This window comes from Ursus arctos, unplaced genomic scaffold, assembly GCF_023065955.2.
Source record: "Ursus arctos isolate Adak ecotype North America unplaced genomic scaffold, UrsArc2.0 scaffold_12, whole genome shotgun sequence".
Classification (NCBI taxonomy): Eukaryota; Metazoa; Chordata; class Mammalia; order Carnivora; family Ursidae; genus Ursus; species Ursus arctos.
In genome coordinates this window covers 31,019,592-31,041,163 of record NW_026622786.1, presented here as the reverse complement: position 1 = coordinate 31,041,163, position 21,572 = coordinate 31,019,592, and the positions used below count along the sequence as shown (strand labels likewise).

The 21,572-nt window shown below is 34.9% G+C and overlaps 1 protein-coding gene across 15 annotated transcripts in view; it reads right to left on the bottom strand.

The window, feature by feature from the left end:
- ZNF644 (zinc finger protein 644) overlaps positions 1-21,572 on the bottom strand; it is a 139,797-nt gene that overhangs the window by 86,345 nt on the left and 31,880 nt on the right. For 12 of the 15 annotated variants that reach the window (XR_008958783.1, XM_026497630.4, XM_048220193.2 and 9 more), the window contains one exon: positions 20,043-20,103. The exons of 2 other annotated variants lie outside the window; for them this stretch is intronic. Coding sequence is in view for 8 of the 13 variants with exons in the window: in XM_026497630.4 (XP_026353415.1) it covers positions 20,043-20,086 (44 nt within the window). In the remaining 5 variants the exon portion in view is untranslated. Of the gene's footprint in view, positions 1-1,371; positions 15,971-20,042; positions 20,104-21,572 lie in introns of those variants that run through there. One more of the 15 variants, XM_044383654.3, reaches the window with a different exon arrangement.

The following is a 21,572-nucleotide window of genomic DNA, read 5'->3' as shown; positions in this document are numbered from 1 at the left end:
CTTTAAAAAAATAAAAAATAAAAAGAAGACAAAACAGCTCTTAGAAAACTGAGGGGCACCTGGGTGGCACAGTCAGTTGAACATCCAACTCTTGGTTTCAGCTTAGGTGGTGACCTCAGGGTCGTGGGCTCGAGCCTCACGTCAGGCTCCCAGCTCAGCATGGAGTCTGCTTGAGACGCTCTCTCCCTCTCCCTCTGCCCCTAATACCCCCCATGCTTTCTTTCTCTTTCTCTATCTAAAATAAATAAATCTTTTAAAAAAATTATTAAATGATAAATACTTGTGATATTGAGATTTATAAGAAACATATTTGGTCTTCCTCCCTGTTTCTGACACGGTGCTCATAAAAGCCTTAGGAATTTCCTAAGAGTAGAGAGTTATAAAGATGTCTTTTGTTATATGAGTGGGATGACTTTTGGAAATCACCTAAGGTTGGGGACTGCTAGCCAGAAGGTGCAGTGCTATGTGTCCCACCCACCTGATCTCTGGAGGGGAGATGGGCTAGAGGTTGGGTCAACTGACATCTGCTAATGCTTTAATGGATCCTGCAAATATAATGAAGCTGCCATAAAACCCCAAAAGGATGGGGTTTGGAGAATTTCTGGATTGGTAAACACAGGGATGTGCTAAGAGAGTTGTGTGCCTAGAGAAGACAGTGTAAAGAAGACAAGGGAAGCTCCACAATTCCTCCCACATATCTTGCCCTATGACTTTCTTCTGTTCCTGAGTTATATCCTTCTACAACAAACTGGAAATCTAGTAAGTAAACTGGTTTCCTGAGTTCTGTGAGCTGCTCTAGCAAATTAATCAAACCCAAGGAGGGGGTCATGGGAACCCCTGATTTACAGCCAGTGGGTCTGAAGTACAGGTAACAAGGTAACAACCTGGACTTGCAACTGGTATCGTAAGTCTAAGGACAGGGCTGTGGGAACCTCTAATTGGTAGCCAGTTCTGAAGCGCAGATGACAACCTGAGCTTACAATTAGCACCCGAAGTCGAGGGGAGGGAGGAGTCTTGAAGGACTGTAACATTAACCTGTGAAATAGTATCAGAATTGAGCTGAATTGTAGGACACGAGGTTGGTATGTGGAGAACTGCCTGGTGGTGTGTGGAAACCACCCCTCCATACACTGGAATTGGTCTAACCTAATAATACTATTTTACTTTCATGAACTATATTGCCAACAAAATAAATGACTAAATTTTAGTATAAAGCTATATATATAAAATATCAAAGTAGTAAATGCCATATAGTTCATGTCCAACCCAAATATAATGCACTAAGTCCTAGACCTCATCTCCTAACACTTCTTATCACTGCATCCCAGCCATGCTGGCCTCCTTGCTGTTCCTTGACCAGGCCCCACGTACTTTGCATTTAACGTTCTCTGCTTGGAGTTCTTCCTCCAAGTATATGCATAGATCAGTTCCTTCAGTTCCAATGATCTCAGTTCTTAGATCAACCTAAATAAAACAGCACCCTTAGTCACTCTTCACCCCCCTCTCCAGTTTTATTCTTCTTCACAGTACTTATTAATAACTGACAGATTATATACTTATTTGATTATCTATTTTCTCTCCCCCACTACAAAATAAGCTTGAGGGCAAAGACTAATGTTTTGTTCACTGATGTACCCCTGACATCTAAAACAGTACCTAGGGTGACTCCCGTATATTTCTGTAGTGTCACAAGCAGAAAGAATTTTTAAAACTTAATGCATCTGCTTTCTAACTGGATCTATTGGTTCCTTTCTAATCAGTTCTTCACATCTATAAGCAGATTGACCTTTTCAAGCTGACCACTCCTCTATGGAACCTAACATTTTCCTCTCTCACAGGACATAGTCCCAAATCTTTATCACAGCGGAAAAGGCTTTACTGGGTCCTGCCTACCTTTCCATCTGGTCTCACAGTTCTCAGGGATTCAACCACTCTGGCCCTCTCTCAGATTCCCCAATGTGTCCCTTCTCATCACAGGGCCCCTGCACAAGAAGTTCCTCTAATCTGGAATCCTCTGCTCTCCTCTGCCCACCCTCCATCACATAAATTTAGTTAACCTTAACTCCTAAACTTCCTTCAGATCACAGTTCTAAATGTCACTTACTCTGGGAAGCCTTCCTCAAGCGCTCTATGTCAAGTTCCTTTGTCAGAGGCTTTTGAAGAACTGTTCCTTTCAGAGCTCTAATGTCTTTAGAATATTTAATTTATATCATTTTTGATTAATGTATTTCTCCCAATGAACCCAAGTTCCAACAGAATAGGAGCCACATTTTTGTTGTATGTACTATATTTTGAGCAACTAGAAGGTACTTGAATACCTAAATGAAGGGACACAGAAAAAGCAGGCTAACTATAAGTGAATAAGAAAGCCTGCGATCAGTCAATTATGGGAATCAACAAAGCAAACTTTCTTTTTTATTAACTTTAATTGTTTTATCCAGACACATTGCCTGTTTCTGGGTAACTGCCTCTCCCTAGCCATCAGTGTATGCACAAGAGAAAAACTTACTTAATATTTCTATTAATTGGAAAGTAAGAGTAATATAAATCTTTACAACATTTGTCATTCTATCATTAGCTTTCAGGTTGCTTTAAACAGCAATAGAACAAACTTTTATTGTTTCTTTATGACAATATCATAAAAATTAAAATGGGTCATAATGAATTTTTAAAATAAATTCATTCCATAAAGCTATAATACCCTCCCAGATCTATGACATTTTTTCCAAATACTTTAAAATACCTTCAGATGGCAAAGGTATTTACCACAGTAAACCAAAAGTTACATATTGGACTTGATGTATTACATCTTGCTATTGCACTCAAATGGTATGGTAAAATGTTTCTTAGAAAAAAACAATTCCACATAATTTCATTCAACTCAATTCATTCAGCTATATAGAACATCTTGAACTCAATGTTACAGACTGAATTGTGCTCCCCCCCAAATCATATAATGAAGCCCCAACCCCCAGTACTGAGATTGCGGCTCTTTTTAGAGACAAGGTCTTTAAACAGGTAACTAAAATGAGGCCATTAGGGTAAGCCCCAAACCAGTCTAACTGGTGTCCTTAAAAGGACGGATTATGACATACAAAGAGACACCAAGATGCACATACACAAATAAAAGGCCATGTAAGGACATAGCAAGAAAACGGCCATCTAAAACCAAGAAGAGAGGCCTTAGGAGAAACCAAACCTGCCTTGGATTTCCAGCCTTCAGAACTGTAAGAAAATAAATTTCTGTTGTTCAAGCCAACCCAGTCCATGGTATTTTCTTGCAGCAGCCCTAGTAGACTAATACACTTATCTCATACTGCTATGAAGGTCCTGGTCTTTTGTAATATATGTGAATGACGAGTAATTATTGCCCTATGAATATACCAAACTAAGATCACCTCCACCATGCTTAATGCTAAATGTAGGGAGTTAAAAAAGAATATGTGTTTGGGCATATGAGCAGATTTGTCTAAAAAAAAATTTAGTCCTGCCTACTTGTATTACTGCACACTATGCAGCAATGAGCTGGATCTCTATTTGGATAGATATGGACATCAATTTCCTTAATGGTCAGAAGAAAACAACTTAGCTATCCTATACCTGAAAATATTAAACATGTGGATCTCCTCTGAACCCATAAAATAAAAAACTTTACATTCAAGGTCCTTGCAAATGACCTTAAGATAGTTTGCTAAATGTCCTTTTCTATGGCTGAGGAAACTGTGAACTAGTGGTCAAAACCCTAACAGTGAAAAATTAAGTCTTTTCAAAAAAACACAGATTGCCAGATCTTCTTCCCTAGAGTTTCTGATTCAAATTTGCTATAGTTTTTCAGTTTCCACAGTTTTAAGTATCCCCAGTCAACTCTAATATGTAGAATCATCTAAAACAGGTTCCTCAACCACGTCTACAAATGGAGAACTTTTGAAAAATACTGATGCTCAGTCTCCCTCTGAAGAATTTAGGAATGTGGCTCTGGTATTGTTAATTTGAAATATATTTAAAGAGTTAAAAGGATTCATTGTTAAAAGAATATATACACACACACACACATTAAAAGAAACTCCTAGGGAGCTAAATGTACAGCCATGATTGAAAACCATAGTGCAGAATACAGGTTATCACAAGGCTATTACATGTTGTGATTAATGTGAGGTATGTACAACCAAATATTGGTATATATGAATAATTATTGAAAAATATATTATCACACTCCACTGAACATATTTTCCTTAGTAACAAAGACAGAGTAAAGAATACTATAGACTACAGTATGGCTTCATTATGAAAGGTATCGGTGAACCTTCAATTATCTAAGTAGAAAAGGGAATAAGAACATTAACAAAATATAGCAAAAAGAATTCAACAGTACATTAAAAAGTATGAACACTATGACTATGGAGGGGGTTACTGGAATGCAAGGATAGTTCAACGTAAGACAATCAATCAATGTAACATTAACAAAATAAAGGACAAGAACAACACAACCATCTCTGTTGATGCAGAAAAAAATTGACAAAATTCAACATTGTTTCATGATAAAAACTCAACAAACTAGGAATAGGAGTAAACCACCTCAACATAATAAAGACAATATATGGAAAGTCCACAATTTACACTGCACTCAAGGGCAATAGACAGAAACTTTTCCTCAAAGATCAGAAATAAAACAAAGATGCCCACTTTTACTGTTTCTATTTAACATAGTACTAGAATTCCTATGCAGAGCAACTAGGCAAGATACAGAAATAAAAGGCATTCAATTTGGAAAGAAAGAAAAAAAGTTGTCTTGGTGGATGACATGATCTTACAGGTAGAAAATTCTAAAGATTCCACAAAAACACTGTCAGAAATAAATGAATTCAGCAAAACTGCAGCATATAAAAATCAACACACACCCTATCTTACACCACCTACAAAAATTAACTCAAAATGGATTAAAGACTTAACTGTAAGACCTGAAACCGTGAAACTCCTAGAAGTAAAACATGGTATTGACATAGGTATTAGCAATGACTTTTTGGATAAGACATCTTAAGAACAAGCAACAAAATAAAATACAAGTGGGACTACAAGAAACTAAAAAAACTTCCACAAGGCAAAAGAAATAACCAACAAAATGAAAAGACAACCTACAGAATGGGGGAAGATATTTTCAGACCATATATCTAATAAGGGGTCAATACCTCAAATACATAAAGAACCCATACAACTCCATAGCTAAAAGCCAAATAACCCAATTAAAAATGGGCATTGGATACACAACTAATGAATCATCGAGCCTTACATCGAAAACCGGGGATGTACTGTATGGTGACTAACATAATATAATAAAAAATCATTATAAAAAAAAATGGGCATCGGATCTGAATAGACATTTTTTCAAAGAAGATATATAAATGGCCAACAGGTACATGAAAAGATACTCAATATCACTAGTGATTAGGGAAATGCAAATTAAAACCACAATGAGATATCACCTCATGCCTGTTAGAATGGCCATGATCAAAAAGACAAGAAATAACAAATGCTGATAAAGACACAGAGAAAAGGAAACCTTCTGTACTACTGGTGGGAATGTAAACTGGTTTAGCCGCTATGAAAAACAGTATGGAGGTTCCTCAAAAAATAGAACTACCCTATGATCCAGCAATTCCACTTCTGGGTATTTATCCAAAGAAAACAAAAACACTAACTTGAAAAGACATCTCTCACCCTATGTTCATAGCAGATTATTTACAAACAGCTAAGATATGGAAACTACGTAAGTGTCTATCGATGGATGAATAAAGAAGTTATGGTATATATATAGAATATTCTTTAGCTATTAAAAAATGAGGAAACCTTGACACTTACAACAACCTAGATGGACCTTAAAGGCATTATGCTAAGTGAAATAAGTCAGAGAAAAACAAATAATGTATGACCTCATCTACATGTGGAATCTAAAAGGAAAAAAAAAATCACAAATAAATCAAATTTATGGTTACCAGAGGTGGGGTGGTAGTGGGGGGGGGGGATTTGGAGAAAGGTGACCAAGAAGTACAACTTCAAGTTATGAGACAATTAAGTACTAGAGATGTACAGTACAACATGATGACTACAGTTAACACTGCTATAGGATACACAGGAGAGTTGTTAAGAGTATAAATCCTAAGAGTTCTCATCACAAGGAAAAAATTCTTTTTCTCTTTTTTTTGCTTTTTCTATTTTATCTATGTGATGATGAATGCTAACTAAACTAATGGCAGTAATCATTTCACAATGCAGCTGACCCTTGAACAACACAGGTTTGAACTGTGTGGGTCCAGTTTTAAGCAGATATCTCACAGTACAGTATTGTAAATATATTTTCTCTTATGAATTTCCTAATAACATTTTTTTCTGTAGCTTATTTTAAGAACAGTATCTAACACATATCACACAAAGGATGGCTAATCAACTCTTCATGTTATTGGTAAGTCTTCTGATCAAGAGTTGGCTATTAGTAGTTAAGTTGCTGGGGAGTCAAAAGTTATACATGGATTTTCTCTTGCAGGGGCCAAACCTCGTATCATTCAAGGATCAGCTGGATGTGAAAGTCAACTACACCATACACCTTAAACTTATATAGTGATGTATGTGAATTATATCTCAATAAAACTAGAAAAAATTAAAAATAACAATAGAAGGAAAAAATCAACATGCAAACGTCAACTGCATTTCCATAAATAGATACTGGCCACCCTGAAAAAACATTAAGAAAAGGATACCATTTACTAAAGCATCAGAAAGAATACAATATCAGGGCTCCTCAGTGGCACAGTCAGTTAAGTGTCCGACTCTTGATTTAGCTCAGGTCTCAATCTCAGGGCCATGAATCTGAGCCCCACCTTGGGCTCCACACTGGGTGGGGAGCCTATTTAAAAATTAATTATTTATTTGAAAAAAAATTTAGTAATAAACTTAACCAAAGAGGCTAAAGACTTGTATACTGCAAATATTGCCAAAAGAAATTAAAGACGACAAAAAAAAATGAAAAGACATCCAGCGTTCATGGATTAGGAGACTTAATAACATTAAAATGTTAATAGTATTCAAAGCAGATTTAATGAAATCCTTATGAATATCCCAGTAGCATTTTTGCAGACAGAGAAAATTTCATTCTAAAACTTACATGGAATTTCAAGACACCCTAAATAGCCAAAACAACCTTGAAAATGAAGAACAAAGTTACAGGTCTCACACTTCCCGATTTTAAAACTTACCACAAAGCTACAGTAATCAGAACAGTGTGGTAGTGGCATAAAGACAAACATACTGATGAATGGACTGTAACAGATAGCCCAGAAATATACTCTCATATATAAGGTCAAATGATTCTTGACAAGGATGCCAAGAACATTCAAAAGGCATAGATAGTCTTCTCAACAATCGATGCTGAGAAACCTGAATAAACAAGCAAAAGAATGAAATTGGACTCTTACTTTCAAATGTTGAATTCACTTCACATACCTTGAATAAATCCCACCTGTTTATAGTGTATAATTGTTTTTATACATTGTTTGGTTCAATTTGCCAATATTTTATTGAGAATTTTTGCATCTAAGTCCATCAGTTCTTTAACTATGTTAATCTGTAGTTTTCTTGTGTGTGTGTGTTTTTTTTAAGATTTATTTTATTTATTTGACAGAGAGAGAGAGAGCCAGCCAGCGAGAGAAGGAACACAAGCAGGGGGAGTGGGCGAGTAAGAAGCAGGCTCCCAGCAGAAGAGTCTGACACGGGGCTCGATCCCAGAACTCCAGGATCACGCCCTGAGCCGAAGGCAGACGCTTAATGACTGAGCCACCCAGGCGCCCCTGTAGTTTTCTTGTTTTTGTACTGTCTCTATCTAGTTTCAATATCAGTGTAATATTAGCTTCATAAAATGAAATGGAAAGGGTTCCCTCTTCCATTTTTTGGAAAGGATTAGATAGAATTGAGGTGTTAATTCTTCTTAAGATTGTTTAAAATAATTCTCCAGCTTGGAACTTTCCAGTGAAACTTCAATCTTGGAAAAGTTTCCCATGAAACTTTCCATCTTGGCCTAAAGATTTCTTTTTTTGGGAGTTTCACAATTCTAAATTCAATGCCCTTAACAGTTACTGGGCTATGAAATATAAATTCATATTGAGTGAGTTGTGGTTGGTTGTATTTTTCAAGATACTGGGCCATTTCATCCAAATTGTTAAATTTTGTCTGTAAGTTGTTCATAGTAAGCTCTTAGTATCCCTATAATGTCTATAAGGGTCTATAGTGATACCCCATTACATTATTAAATTGGTAATTTTTATTCACTTTCTTTTGGTCAGTCCTGCTAGAAGTTCATTAGTTTTATTGATTTTTTGTATAAATAGCTTTTTGTTTCAGTGATTTTTCTCTTTTTAGTTTCATTTATTTCTACTCTTAAATTTATTATTTTATTTTTCTGCTTGCTTTGGGTTTATTTTGCTTTTCATTTTTTTTAATGTTTTTTTATTATATTATGTTAGTCACCATACAGTACATCCCTGGTTTCCGATGTAAAGTTCGATGAGTCATTAGTTGCGTATAACACCCAGTGCACCATGCAATACGTGCCCTCCTTACTACCCATCACTGGTCTATCCCATTCCCCCACCCCCCCCCCGAGGCCCTCAGTTTGTTTCTCTAGTCCATAGTCTCCCATGTTTCATTCTCCCTTCTGATTACCCCCCCCTTTCTTTATCCCTTTCTTCCCCTACCAATCTTCCTAGTTCTTATGTTCCATAGATGAGAGAAATCATATGATAATTGTCTTTCTCTGCTTGACTTATTTCACTTAGCATTATCTCCTCCAGTGCTGTCCATGTTGCAGCAAATGTTGAGAATTCGTTCTTTCTGAGAGCTGAGTAATATTCCATTGTATATATGGACCACAACTTCTTAATCCAGTCATCTGTTGAAGGGCATCTCGGCTCCTTCCACGATTTAGCTATTGTGGACAATGCTGCTATGAACATTGGGGTGCATATGGCCCTTCTCTTCACTACGTCTGTATCTTTGGGGTAAATACCCAGTAGTGCAATGGCTGGGTCATAGGGTAGCTCAATTTTTAACTTTTTAAGGGACCTCCACACTGTTTTCCAGAGTGGTTGTACCAACTTGCATTCCCACCAACAATGTAGGAGGGATCCCCTTTCTCCACATCCTCTCCAACAATTGTTGTTTCTTGCCTTGTCTATTTTTGCCATTCTAACTGGCGTAAGGTGGTATCTCAGTGTGGTTTTGATTTGAATTTCCTTGATGGCTAATGATTTTGAACATTTTTTCATGTGTCTGTTAGCCATTTGTATGTCTTCATTGGAAAAGTGTCTGTTCATATCTTCTGCCCATTTTTTGATTTGTTTATTTGTTTCTCGTGTATTGAGTTTGAGAAGTTCTTTGTAGATCTTGGATACCAGTCCTTTATCTGTAGTGTCATTTGCAAATATATTCTCCCATTCCGTGGGCTGCCTCTTAGTTTTTTTGACTGTTTCCTTGGCTGTGCAGAAGCTTTTTATCTTGATGAAGTCCCATAAGTTCATTTTATCTTTTGTTTCTCTTGCGTTTGGAGATGTGTCATGAAAAAGGTTGCTTTGGCCGATGTCGTAGAGGTTGCTGCCTATGTTCTCCTCTAGAACTTTTCATGCTTTTCATTTTCTATTACATGAACACTTTCTCTTTTCAAACGTAACATTTAATGCTATAAATTTCTCAGCACTGCTTTAGCTGTATTCCACATATTCTGATGTTGTATTTTCATTTTCATTAAGTTCCTTTTTTTAATTTTCAGAATTTTTAAGCCATAGATTATTGAGAAGCATGTTGTTTAATTTTCAATTGACAGAGACTTTCCTGTTATTGATCTTCTAATTTGATTCCATTATGGTCAGACAATATACTTTGTATAATAACCATTCTAATTTGTTCAGGTTTGTTTTATTTTTGAAGATGTTGTCTATCTTCATGAGTATTTCATGGGCACTTGAATAAAATATGTATTCCATGTTGCTAGGTGGAATGTTCTATACAGGTAATTTAGATCCTGTTGGTTTACTGTGTTCAGATTTTTTGTATTCTTACTGATTTTATGCTTAATAGTTGTATCAGTTGTTGAGAAGAGTATTAAAGTCTTCAATTATAATTGTGGATTCGTCTCTTCCTTTCTCAACTTTATCAGTTTTTTGTTGAGTTTTGTTTTGTTTTGTTTTTAGTTTAGATTATGGCTCTATTGTTTGGTACGTACACATTTTGGGTCATTACGTCTTCCTGACAGACTGATGCTTTTATCATTATTTAATCTCCTCTTGGTCCCTAGTAATTTTCTTTGTTCTGAAGTCTACTTTACCAGAATTTAATGTAACCATCCTTGCTTCTTTTTTAGGTTAATGTTGCATGGTATAGTCTTTCATATCTTTTTCAGCCCACTTATGTCATTGAATTTGAAGTAAATTTCTTGTAAGCTACATATAGTATGGTTGTGGGTCTTTAATCCACTCTGTCATTTTCTTTCTTTTGACTGATATATTTATATCATTTACATTTAAAGTAATTTCCAACTTGCAGATTAAATGTTCCTATTTACCTGTGGCAGGTATGACTATCTTAGAAGAGCCAACTGAAAACCACAAGAATAATGACTCAATAAGAGAACATCAATAAAGAGATAAAAAAGGAATCAAAAATTTATAAAACAGAAACAGAAATCCTAGAGATCAACAATAATTAAAATGAAAAATTCACTAGTGAATCTCAAAAGATTTGAGCAAGCAGGAGAGATCATCAGTGGATATGAAAGTAAGTCAACTGAAATTCCAGTCTGAGAAGTAGAAAGAAAAAAGAATGAAGGAAAATGCAGAGCCTAAGAGACCTGTGGACACTATCAAGTGTACCAACCTATTGATAATGAGACAAGGAGAGAAAGAGGTAGAAAGAATATTTCAAAAAATAATGGTGATAAATATCCAAAATTAGACATGAAATTAAACAGCCAACAAACTAAACAAACACCAAGTAGGAAAACTCAAAATAGATCCAGACTAAGTCACACTAATATAAAATGGTCAAAACCCAAACAAAAAAGATGAATAATAAAAGCAGCAGGAGAGAAGCAATTAGTCACGTACACTGGGCCCTGAAAAGATAAAAAGCTAATTTCTCATCAGATACCATGGAGACTACAAAGCACCGACATAATAAAGTGCTAAAAGAAAAAAAAAATTTTTTTTAAAGATTTTATTTATTTATTCGACAGAGATAGAGACAGCCAGCGAGAGAGGGAACACAAGCAGGGGGAGTGGGAGAGGAAGAAGCAGGCTCATAGCGGAGGAGTCTGATGTGGGGCTCGATCCCAGAACACCGGGATCATGCCCTGAGCCGAAGGCAGACACTTAACCGCTGTGCCACCCAGGCGCCCCAGAAAAAACTTTTTAACCAAAAATTCTATACCCAGCAAAATTATCCTTCAAAAAAAAAAAGTGGGGGGGATTAAGACAGTCTCAGAAAAACAGAAGCTGAAGAGAGTTAGCCACTAGTAGACTTGCCCCTCAAGAAATGTTAAAGGAAGTCCTTCAGGCTACAATGAAAAAACACATTATATAACTGAAGCTGTAAAAAGAAATAAAGAACAACAATAAAGACAACTACAGTAGGTAAGCATAAAAGCCAGTACTACTGTATAAAGTAATTTGGGACAGTAACACCAAAACAGGAGAAGAGGGATAGAGCTGTATAGATAAGTCTTTACACTACTGATACAAAGCTGGCATTAATTCAAACTAGATTATTATAATCTTAAAATGTTAACTGTAATTGCCAAGGTAAACACAGTAACTAAAATATACACATAAAAAGAAATAAGAAGGAAGTCAAAATGATGCATAACACAAAGATCAATTAACATACGCAAAAAAGCAGTAATGGATAGAACAATCACACAGATTATGAATAAGGAAATAGAGAATTTGAATAACACTACAGACCAAGTGGACCTAACAGACATACAAATAATCTACCCAACAAAAGGAGGATATACTTTCTTTTCAAAGTACACATGGGACATTTTTTAGGATAGACCACAAGACAAGTCATAAAAATTCAAGACTGAAATGATACAAATATCTTTTCTGACCAGAATAGAACAAAACTAGAAATCAACAGCACAAAGAAAACTGGAAATCCACAAATCTGTAAAAATTTAACAACATTCTTAAACAGCCAAAGGGTCAAAACAAAGAAAAAAAGGAAAATTAGAAAATACCTTGAGACAAATGAAAACACAACATACCAAAACTTGAGGAACACAAAGAAAGGAATGCTAACAGGGAATCATACAGCTGTAAAAACTTACATTAAAAAAGAAAAAAAGATCTCAAATCAACAACCTAACTTTACAACTCCAGAAATTCGAAAAGGAAAACATTAACCCAAAGCTAGAAGAAGCAAAAAATAAATATTAGAGCAGAGATAAATGGCAAAGAGGACATAAAAATAGAAAGAAAAAAAAATGAAACAAAGGGTTGGCTTTATGAAAAGATCAACAAAATTGACAAGTCCTCTGCTAGGGATTAATTAAGAAAAAAAGAAAGAAGATTCAATTAAATCAGAAATAAAGGGATGTTATAAACGATGTTACAGAAATAAAGGATTATTTAAAAAAATACTATGAACTGTACACCAATTAATTGGATAACCAAAAAGAAAAGGATAAATTCCTAGGAACATGCAACCTACAAAGACTGAACCATGAAGCAATAAAAAAGTATGAACAGACCTATAACTAGTAAGGAGACTGAAGTGGTAATCAAACCCCATTCCCCCAAAAAGGAAAGTCCAATACTAAGTGGCTTCGCTGAAGAGTTCCACCAAATATTTAAAGAATTAACACCAATTCTCTTGAAACTCTTCCCAAATAACTGAAGAGGAGGAAACATTTCCAAGCTCATTCAATGAGGCCAGCATTACCTTGGTACCAAAGTTAGACAAAGACACAAGAAAACTATAGACCAGTATCTCTGATGAATATTGATACCAAAAAATTCTGAACAAACTAAAAGCAAACTGATATCAACAGCACATTGAAAAGATTATTACACCATGAGTAAGTGGGTTTTATTGTTGGAATGCAAAGATGATTGAACATATGAAAATCAATCAGTGTAATACACCACACATTAACAGAATGAACAAACACAACATAAATCATCTCAATTGATGCAGAAAAAACATTTAACAAAATGCAACACCATTTCATGCTAAACAAAACTTGCAATAGGGGCGCCTGGGTGGCACAGCGGTTAAGCGTCTGCCTTCGGCTCAGGGCGTGATCCCGGCGTTATGGGATCGAGCCCCACATCAGGCTCCTCTGCTATGAGCCTGCTTCTCCTTCTCCCATTCCCCCTGCTTGTGTTCCCTCTCTCGCTGGCTGTCTCTATCTCTGTCGAATAAATAAATAAAATCTTTAAAAAAAAAAAATTGCAATAAACTAGGAAGAGAAGAAATCTACCTCAACATAATGAAGTCCATTTACGAAAAAACACATACCTACAATCATAGTCAGTGGTGAAACACTGAAAGCTTTTCCTCCAACACCAAGAATAAGACAAGGCCGTCTGCTCTTGCTACTCCTATCAGACATAGTACTGGAAGTCCTAGCAAGAGCAGTCAGGCAAGAAAAGAAATAAAAGCATTCAAATTGGAAAGGAAAAAATAAAATCATCTCTCTTCATAGACAACATGACCTTGTGTAGAAAACCCAAAAATACCACCAAAAAACTATTATAACTAATAAACAAATTCACCAATGTAGGATATAAAATTAACACACAAAAATCAGTTTTGTCTATACATTAACAATAAACAACCTCAAAAAAAATTAACAATCTCATTTACAAAAGCATCAGAAATAAAAAACTTAGGAATAAAATTAACCGAGGAGATGAAAGACTTGTGTGCTGAAAACCACAACACAATCCTGAAAAAACTTAAAGAAAAACACAAACGGAAAAATATCTAGTGCTCAAGTACTGGGAGACTTAATATTAAGATGTTCATTTATCCAAAGCAATCAAAAGATTCAACATAATCACTATCAAATTCCCCGTGGCATTTTTTTTTCGCAGAAGTAGATAAATTCACCCGAAAATTCAAATATCAAGAGCTCTCAAAAGGCAAAGCAATTTTGAAAAAAGAATAAAGTTGCATGTCTCATTATTTCTTAATTTAAAAATAAATTTACAATGCTAGAGTAATCAAAACAATGGTGTAAAGACAAATAGACCAAAGGAACAGAAGACAGACCCTGGAAATACACTCACAAAATGGACAAATGATCTCTGCCAAGGATGCCAAGACCACTCAGTGAAAAACGGATAGTGTCTTCAACAAATGGTCTGGGTAAACTGGATAAACACATACAAAAGGATGAAGTTGGACCCTTCTTTTACACCATAAATAAAACTTAACACAAAATGAATCAAAGACCTAAACATAAGACCTAAAACTATAAAACTCCTAGGAGAAAACAGGAAAAAGCCTTGTGACATCATCAAACTTGACAATAATTTCTTGGATACGAAAAGCAGAACAACAAAAAGAGACAAATGGAAGTACATCAAACTTAAAAACTTCTGTGTATCAAAACACACAATCAACAGAGTCAATAGGCAGGTGATCTACAGAATGGGAAAAAGTATCACCAAACTGTAGATATGATAAGGAATTAATGTCTAGAATATATTAAAAAAATTCTTACAAAACAAAAAACCCCCAAATAACCCAATTAAAATATGACTTGAACAGATGTTTCCCTAAATATGATCTACAAATGGCCAACAAACATGAAAAAATGCCCAATATTGTTCATCATCAGTGAAATGTAAATTGAAACCATGAGGTATCACTGCACATCCATTAGGATGGTTGTGTTTTCAAAATAACAGAAAATGACAAATGTTGGTGAAGATGTGTGCTCTGTTGGTAGGATTGTAAAGTGGTGAAAAAACAGTATGGACGTTCCTGGAAAACTTAGAAATAGAACTATCTTATGATCCAGCAATAACACTTTGAAGTGTATATTCAAAAAAATTTAAAAAGTCTTGAAGAATATTTGCAGACCCATGTTCATAACAGCACTATTCACAATAGCCAAGAGGTGGAAGCAACCCAAACATCTACTGATGGATGAATCAATAGAGGAAATGTGGTATATGAAAACAATGAAATATTATTCAGCTTTAAACATGAAAAAAATCCTGTCATATGCTACCAAATGGATGAACCTTAAGAACATTACACTAAGTGAAATAAGCCAGTCACAAAAAGACAAATATTGTATGATTCCACCTATCATACTTTCCTGGTCCCTCCCTCAGGAAAGTGGTGAAGAAGAGCGAAATAAGTCAGCGTGCCAAATACACCTTCTCCTTCCATGGCAAAACCAAGAGGAAAAGACAAGCTGTGAGGATCAGGCGTTGTGGTTCCTACATGAAAACGGTAGCCGGTTGCGCCTGGACCTACAACTACAACACCACTCCTGCCGTCACAGTGAAGTCATCAGAGGACTGAAGGAGATGAAAGACCAGTAGAAGCTCCACCATTTGAAACATTGCTGGCCCATAAGAAATGGGCTAATTCTGTTAATAAAATTACTCTGGCTTGTTGTTATATTTATTAATTGGATGTTCTGATTTGCAGTGCATTAATTTTGCTTTCTCAAAAGACTTGGAAATTTAAAATCCTTCTAATTTAAAAAAATGTACCAATAAATACCACTTTTCACTGATTAGACTGGCATGGATTAAAACATGAGTTAAGGGGCGCCTGGGTGGCACAGCGGTTAAAGCGTCTGCCTTCGGCTCAGGGCGTGATCCCGGCGTTCTGGGATCGAGCCCCACATCAGGCTCCTCCGCTAGGAGCCTGCTTCTTCCTCTCCCACTCCCCCTGCTTGTGTTCCCTCTCTCGCTGGCTGTCTCCATCTCTGTCAAATAAATAAATAAAATCTTTAAAAAAAAAAAAAAAACATGAGTTAATATTTAGCGGGGTGTGGGGAAAGAGATATTCTCAAACACTGCTAACAAAAATATTAAGTGATATAACCTCATTGTAATTTTGCAGTATCAGAATTAAAGTGCACATATACACTGACCCAGTAACCCACTGCTACATTATCCTACATTCTCACATAATTCCAATAATGTGAAGAATATTTATTGCTGTACTGCATATACAAGCAAAAAACCCTGAGATTTACAGAACTATCTCTATCAACAAGGAAACAAATTAAATATAATCCATATATGGAAAAACGACTAAGATATACTGGCAAATGGAAAGAGAAAGATGAATACATATCAGCTATTTCTGATAATTTATGGGGAGTACAATGGTAGGTGAGAGAGGAGAGTTTTACTTATTCTAAACATCTCTATGCTATTTGCTCATATGTAAAAAAGTGTATGTCACCTCCATAAAAAAATAAAATTTCAAAAATACTATATGTTACTTGGCAATATAATTGAAAAAGGTCAAATGTACATTGTGCAATCTCATCTAGAATGAAGAACAAATATTTTTATTAATTTAAAAGTCTTTTTTTCACATTACAACAAAGAGCAGCACACATCTACATTGCTACTAAGGACAGTGAAGCACAGAGAACTTAATTTGAAAATAAAGGAAATTAGCTAATATAAGGTAAGTATTCATAAAGAACCTCAAATCCTTGGATTCAGGGACTCTGCAAAATGAAAAAAGCAGTGGCTGACCATATAAAATATTGAAGCACAGAATGAAGACGAAGAGTCTGAAATGAGGTATACGCATCAACCTCTGAGAAGAGAAACTAGCCTAAAATCTTTAAATACACAGAAGTCAAACAACCTCAAGGTTGTATTTCTCTGAATACTCAAACTTTATCAACAAGATAACTAAACATACTTCACACCCATGATGAAATAAAACAAATAACTGAAGTTCTAACTTTTGATAAGAATCTATGCCTAAGAAAATCCTTGTAGGGATCAGAAGAAACAGCATGAGATGGGGTCAATGTCCAACTCTGTATTCAACCTTTATGGCAGAAGCTGTAGAGAAGAAAAGCAACAAATTGATCCCAGTGGGGAAGAACCTCTCCTTGCTTTGGACTTGCTAGAAGGCACAAAAATCCCCTAGGTGACTACAATGGCCAACCCAACCAGCCTAATTTCAAATATGGAAGAAAAAACTAGTGTAAAATACATTACAATATTTTTAAAGTTTCTTAAGTAAGCATATTATTTATATGTTACATACCTACAATGATAAAAACAAAATTTTTAAAAATACTTTTCATCAAACAGCAAGCTTAAGCTATAAAAATAAAAAATGTTACCACAATTCCAGACCATCATTCAATTTCCTTCTCTACTCCAGTGTTTTTTTACCCTCAGGAAAACAAGAAAAAGGTTTCTTTACAGATGTGACCAGTCTTCCTAATCTTCTACTTGTATTAATCTAATACATCCTTTAAAATCTTTAAAAAAATAACTACTACAAACTCACAAAAAGAATACCATTAGTAGCAAACACTCCAATTTCCATAACACGGATTAATGCCCTCATTCAAAAAGAGTAATCAAAATCAACACAGTTTTCCTTAAGGTCTCAACTAAGAACATTACTAGCCATTTTTTTCAACTGGATTCAAAAAAGACTGGTGGGATATTTTATGGCAACTCAAGTGCCAATGTCTTCATCCCATTCCAGCCAGTATTCTGAATCCCTAGTTGACTGAGAGAGAATTCTGTTCACCATTCCATGTTTTACAAAATTCACTAAGTACATACAGTACTCTTGCACTGTGCTTCTAAGATAAGTAAGACATTGATGGTGTCTACCTTCAAAGAACTCACAGCCCAGTAAAGAAAACACTCTATAGCAGTAGGGCCAGGTCTGGCTCAAAGGATAAGATAATGCTTGAGATGCGCTATCTTAGGAGATAAGCTGATGAGCAGGAGGAAGGACAATGACAGCTGGGGAGGTGAGAGGCTGGGGGAGAGTGACAACATATAATTAGGACTAAAACTAAATATATGAAACATCACAGTTAGTTATTCAGATAATTCTAGGCATTCTGGAATAGCTGCAGTGAGACCATTGTATGCCACATTATGGAGCTTACATTTTATTGTGCAGGTGATAGGGGAACAATAAAGGGGACACCTAGAGGAAGGAAAAGCAGTGTAGAATGCTGGAAAGTGAGGTCAGAGACTTGGAGAATCCAATAAACAAAATTACAGAAAGAATACATAAAAAATTTGTAGCACGGTCATGCAGTGGAATAGTACTCAGCAATAAAAAGCAATGAACCACTGATACACAACAAAATGTATGTTGATTGAAAAAAGCCACATATAAATGAGTGCATATTATATAATTCTATGTACATAAAATTCAAGAACAGGCAAAACTAAGCTATGCTGATAAAATTCAGAAAGATGCTTATCTCAGGAGGAAAAGGCTATTGGACTGGAAAGGGAAGAGTATGAGGAACTTCCTGGTCAATGAAAATGTTCTACACCTTGATCCCTATGGTAGTTACATGTGTGAACATATATCTAAAAACCTCATTCAGCTCTATACTCCAAATTTTACCATACATAAATTACAACTCAATTTATATAAAATGTAAATTATATCTTATTAAAAAAAGAAAAATGCATAATTGTGGTAGAACAGGGTCAAAATAAGTTAAACCAGTGTCATTCCTTAAGCAATATGGGACTTACACGAAATCAGAATAAAGGTTCTAACACATGGCATATTCAATTAGCAAACAAAATTCCTATAAGACCTTAAGTACAAAAGTCTAGCTTCTTCTTCCCCACAAGAAGATATATAGACAAGTGTTCTTTATAATAAATGCTGTGAAGACCATGTACTCTTACTAAAGAAAAGAAATAGCTCACTATAAACCAAAAAAATAAAAATCTTCTACACAGCAGTACCTACCTTACAGAAAGTATTATAAAGATTAACAAGGCATGAGAAGCAGTTAACACAATATAGAGCACAATAAGTACTCTTCACACTACCACTACAATTATTATTATATAATAGTAATAAAAGGGAAACTCCCCTTCAAATTATGCCTAAACCACTTATTGAGAATACACTGTTTAACTGCGTATTACTCAACTACAGCACTTCTCATTCTATATTTTTTATTTTCTTTTTTTAACTTGGAGATCAGCAAGTTTCTGACAGCTGAAACATCTGGTTAGATTAGAAAAAGACCAAGTTAACTACAATTTAAGTATTCTTTTAACCTGTTTATATCCTGAAACCATGTTCACTTGCCAAAAGATAGTAAGTCTATCTTTTTAACATCTCTACAGTTTATATTATTAAAAACCCTTCTTTCACATATCAAACCCAAAACGTACATGATCATAATTCAATTTCCTGAGAGTCAACAGTCTTAGAAAAATTAAAGCAAATCAGAATGCTAAATTAGAAAAGTCATTCAGTAGAGACACTCATAAGAAAAATAGTGAAACAATCATTTATAATTCTGAACATTAACATAAAGAAGTCACAATTTGGCAAATTTAATCAATTTATAGACGTGCTTCATTAATAGAAATAAGAAAGTAAAATTCGCAAAGGCAAAAACTACTCAAGCACTGTAATCGACTAAGAGAACATTGAAGCATCCAGCAAATCTCTTACTGAACTGGTTTCTGAATAGCTAAACCAAACACCAACTCCATTTTCTAACATGTTTAATAGTCACGGGAAACTACATACCTAAGTTAAACTCAACATAAAAGAAGGAAAACTAAAAATTTAGTTCCACAATTTGATGACTCTACTGTTACTCCCACCAAATCAACTGGAGCAAGTACATCAAAGTCAATTCTTCATATTTCAAAATTTTATTGAAAAACTCATTAATTCTGAACTTGAAGGCACATTTTTAAAACATAAGTTTTTTGTATTATTCCTACTTTGATATGTAACATTTAACAAAGTAGTCTTCTACTTACCTAGATTTTGTCTTATTAACAGCTCGTTGCAAAAACAATCTCATTCGAAATTAACTCAAACCTGAAAGAATACATGTAAAGACCATCATTTAGTTTTTGTGTCCTGTATGAATAAGTACATCTACGATTCACTTATTCTTTGAAATTAAAAACTGCAAATCAAATTATTTTGACATAACATGTATCCAAAAAAGTGGTTCTACTAAAACATGACCATTTTAAACTTTTAGGAAACTTGCTAAGTACCATTTTTTTTTATGAACAATAATCTATTCAAATGACAAACTTAAACTTTCTAGTTCTCTTTCAAAAAATTTACAATAACTTGTTTTTATTAATTTTAATAGTATAGCAATTAAAATCGGTACTTGTTAATAAAACACATACTTCTATCTAGATGTTTATCTAATACTATTAAATATATACCAAACAGTACACCAAAAAGCTGAAGAAAAAAAATACAGTATGAGATGGCATAAAAGTATACACTAATAGTAAATATAATAATGGCTAACAATGATTAAATACTTACTAAATGCCAGGGACAATTATTCTAGAGGACAGTATGCATTGATACTCTCCTGCTTCCTCAATTTAATTCACAATCTAGTATAATGTAACAGCTACCCCAACATTCCATTGAAAATTGACCTGAACAATTACCTACCCCTAAATTTTATCACATTCCACGAAATCTGAAAACTTAGTATGTCTTATCCTGTACTCTACACATCTCCTTCCCCAACCTGAAACTTGCTTGTTATTCTTCTGAATTCTTATTCACAAAAAATGGTACCACCATCCCTACTGCCATTCTCACCTAGATTCCTGCAACTATTCTATTTCCAGACTATCATCTCAAACTTCCCAGAATCATGTAAGTTATCATTTTACAATGGTTATCCTCAGGATGTCACATCTATGCTTCAAGTCCTTTAACAGTACTCATCAATGATCTTATCCTTACCATTATCCCCAATCTTTATTCTCCCATTCACTCAAGGTTTCCAGTACTAAACCCCTTCAACTCCCAGAACAGCCCCCATGCCTTCTCAGCTTTCCCACTGCTTCACATGGTGACCTATACCTAGCTTCTATCTCTCTTTAAGTTTGCTAACACCTTTTTTTTTTAATTAGTTTTGCAATATTTAGCTTAGTCACCCTGAAAGATCCTTCTTCAATTTCTTCAGCTATGGTGTTTCTCAATTGCTATAGCAACTGGTGATAGCTCTATATCAACTGTTTACTTATGTGTTTTCTGAACTACAGTATGGACACATGGAGGACAAGAATTCATTCATCTCATTTCAGCATTTTCACTGGGTGGCACATAGTAAAAGTAAAACAATATAGGCTGACTCGAAGATTAGAAATTTTGTGTTGTATCCAAAATGTACATAGGGATATAGAAGACAAGTAAGTAAAATTCAGGCTAATGAGTTTAATTCACATTTCCAAACTAGAGAAAAAGAATTCACATCATTTCTGAATCCAGTAACGTTACTTCATGAAACAACTACATCTAAGTAA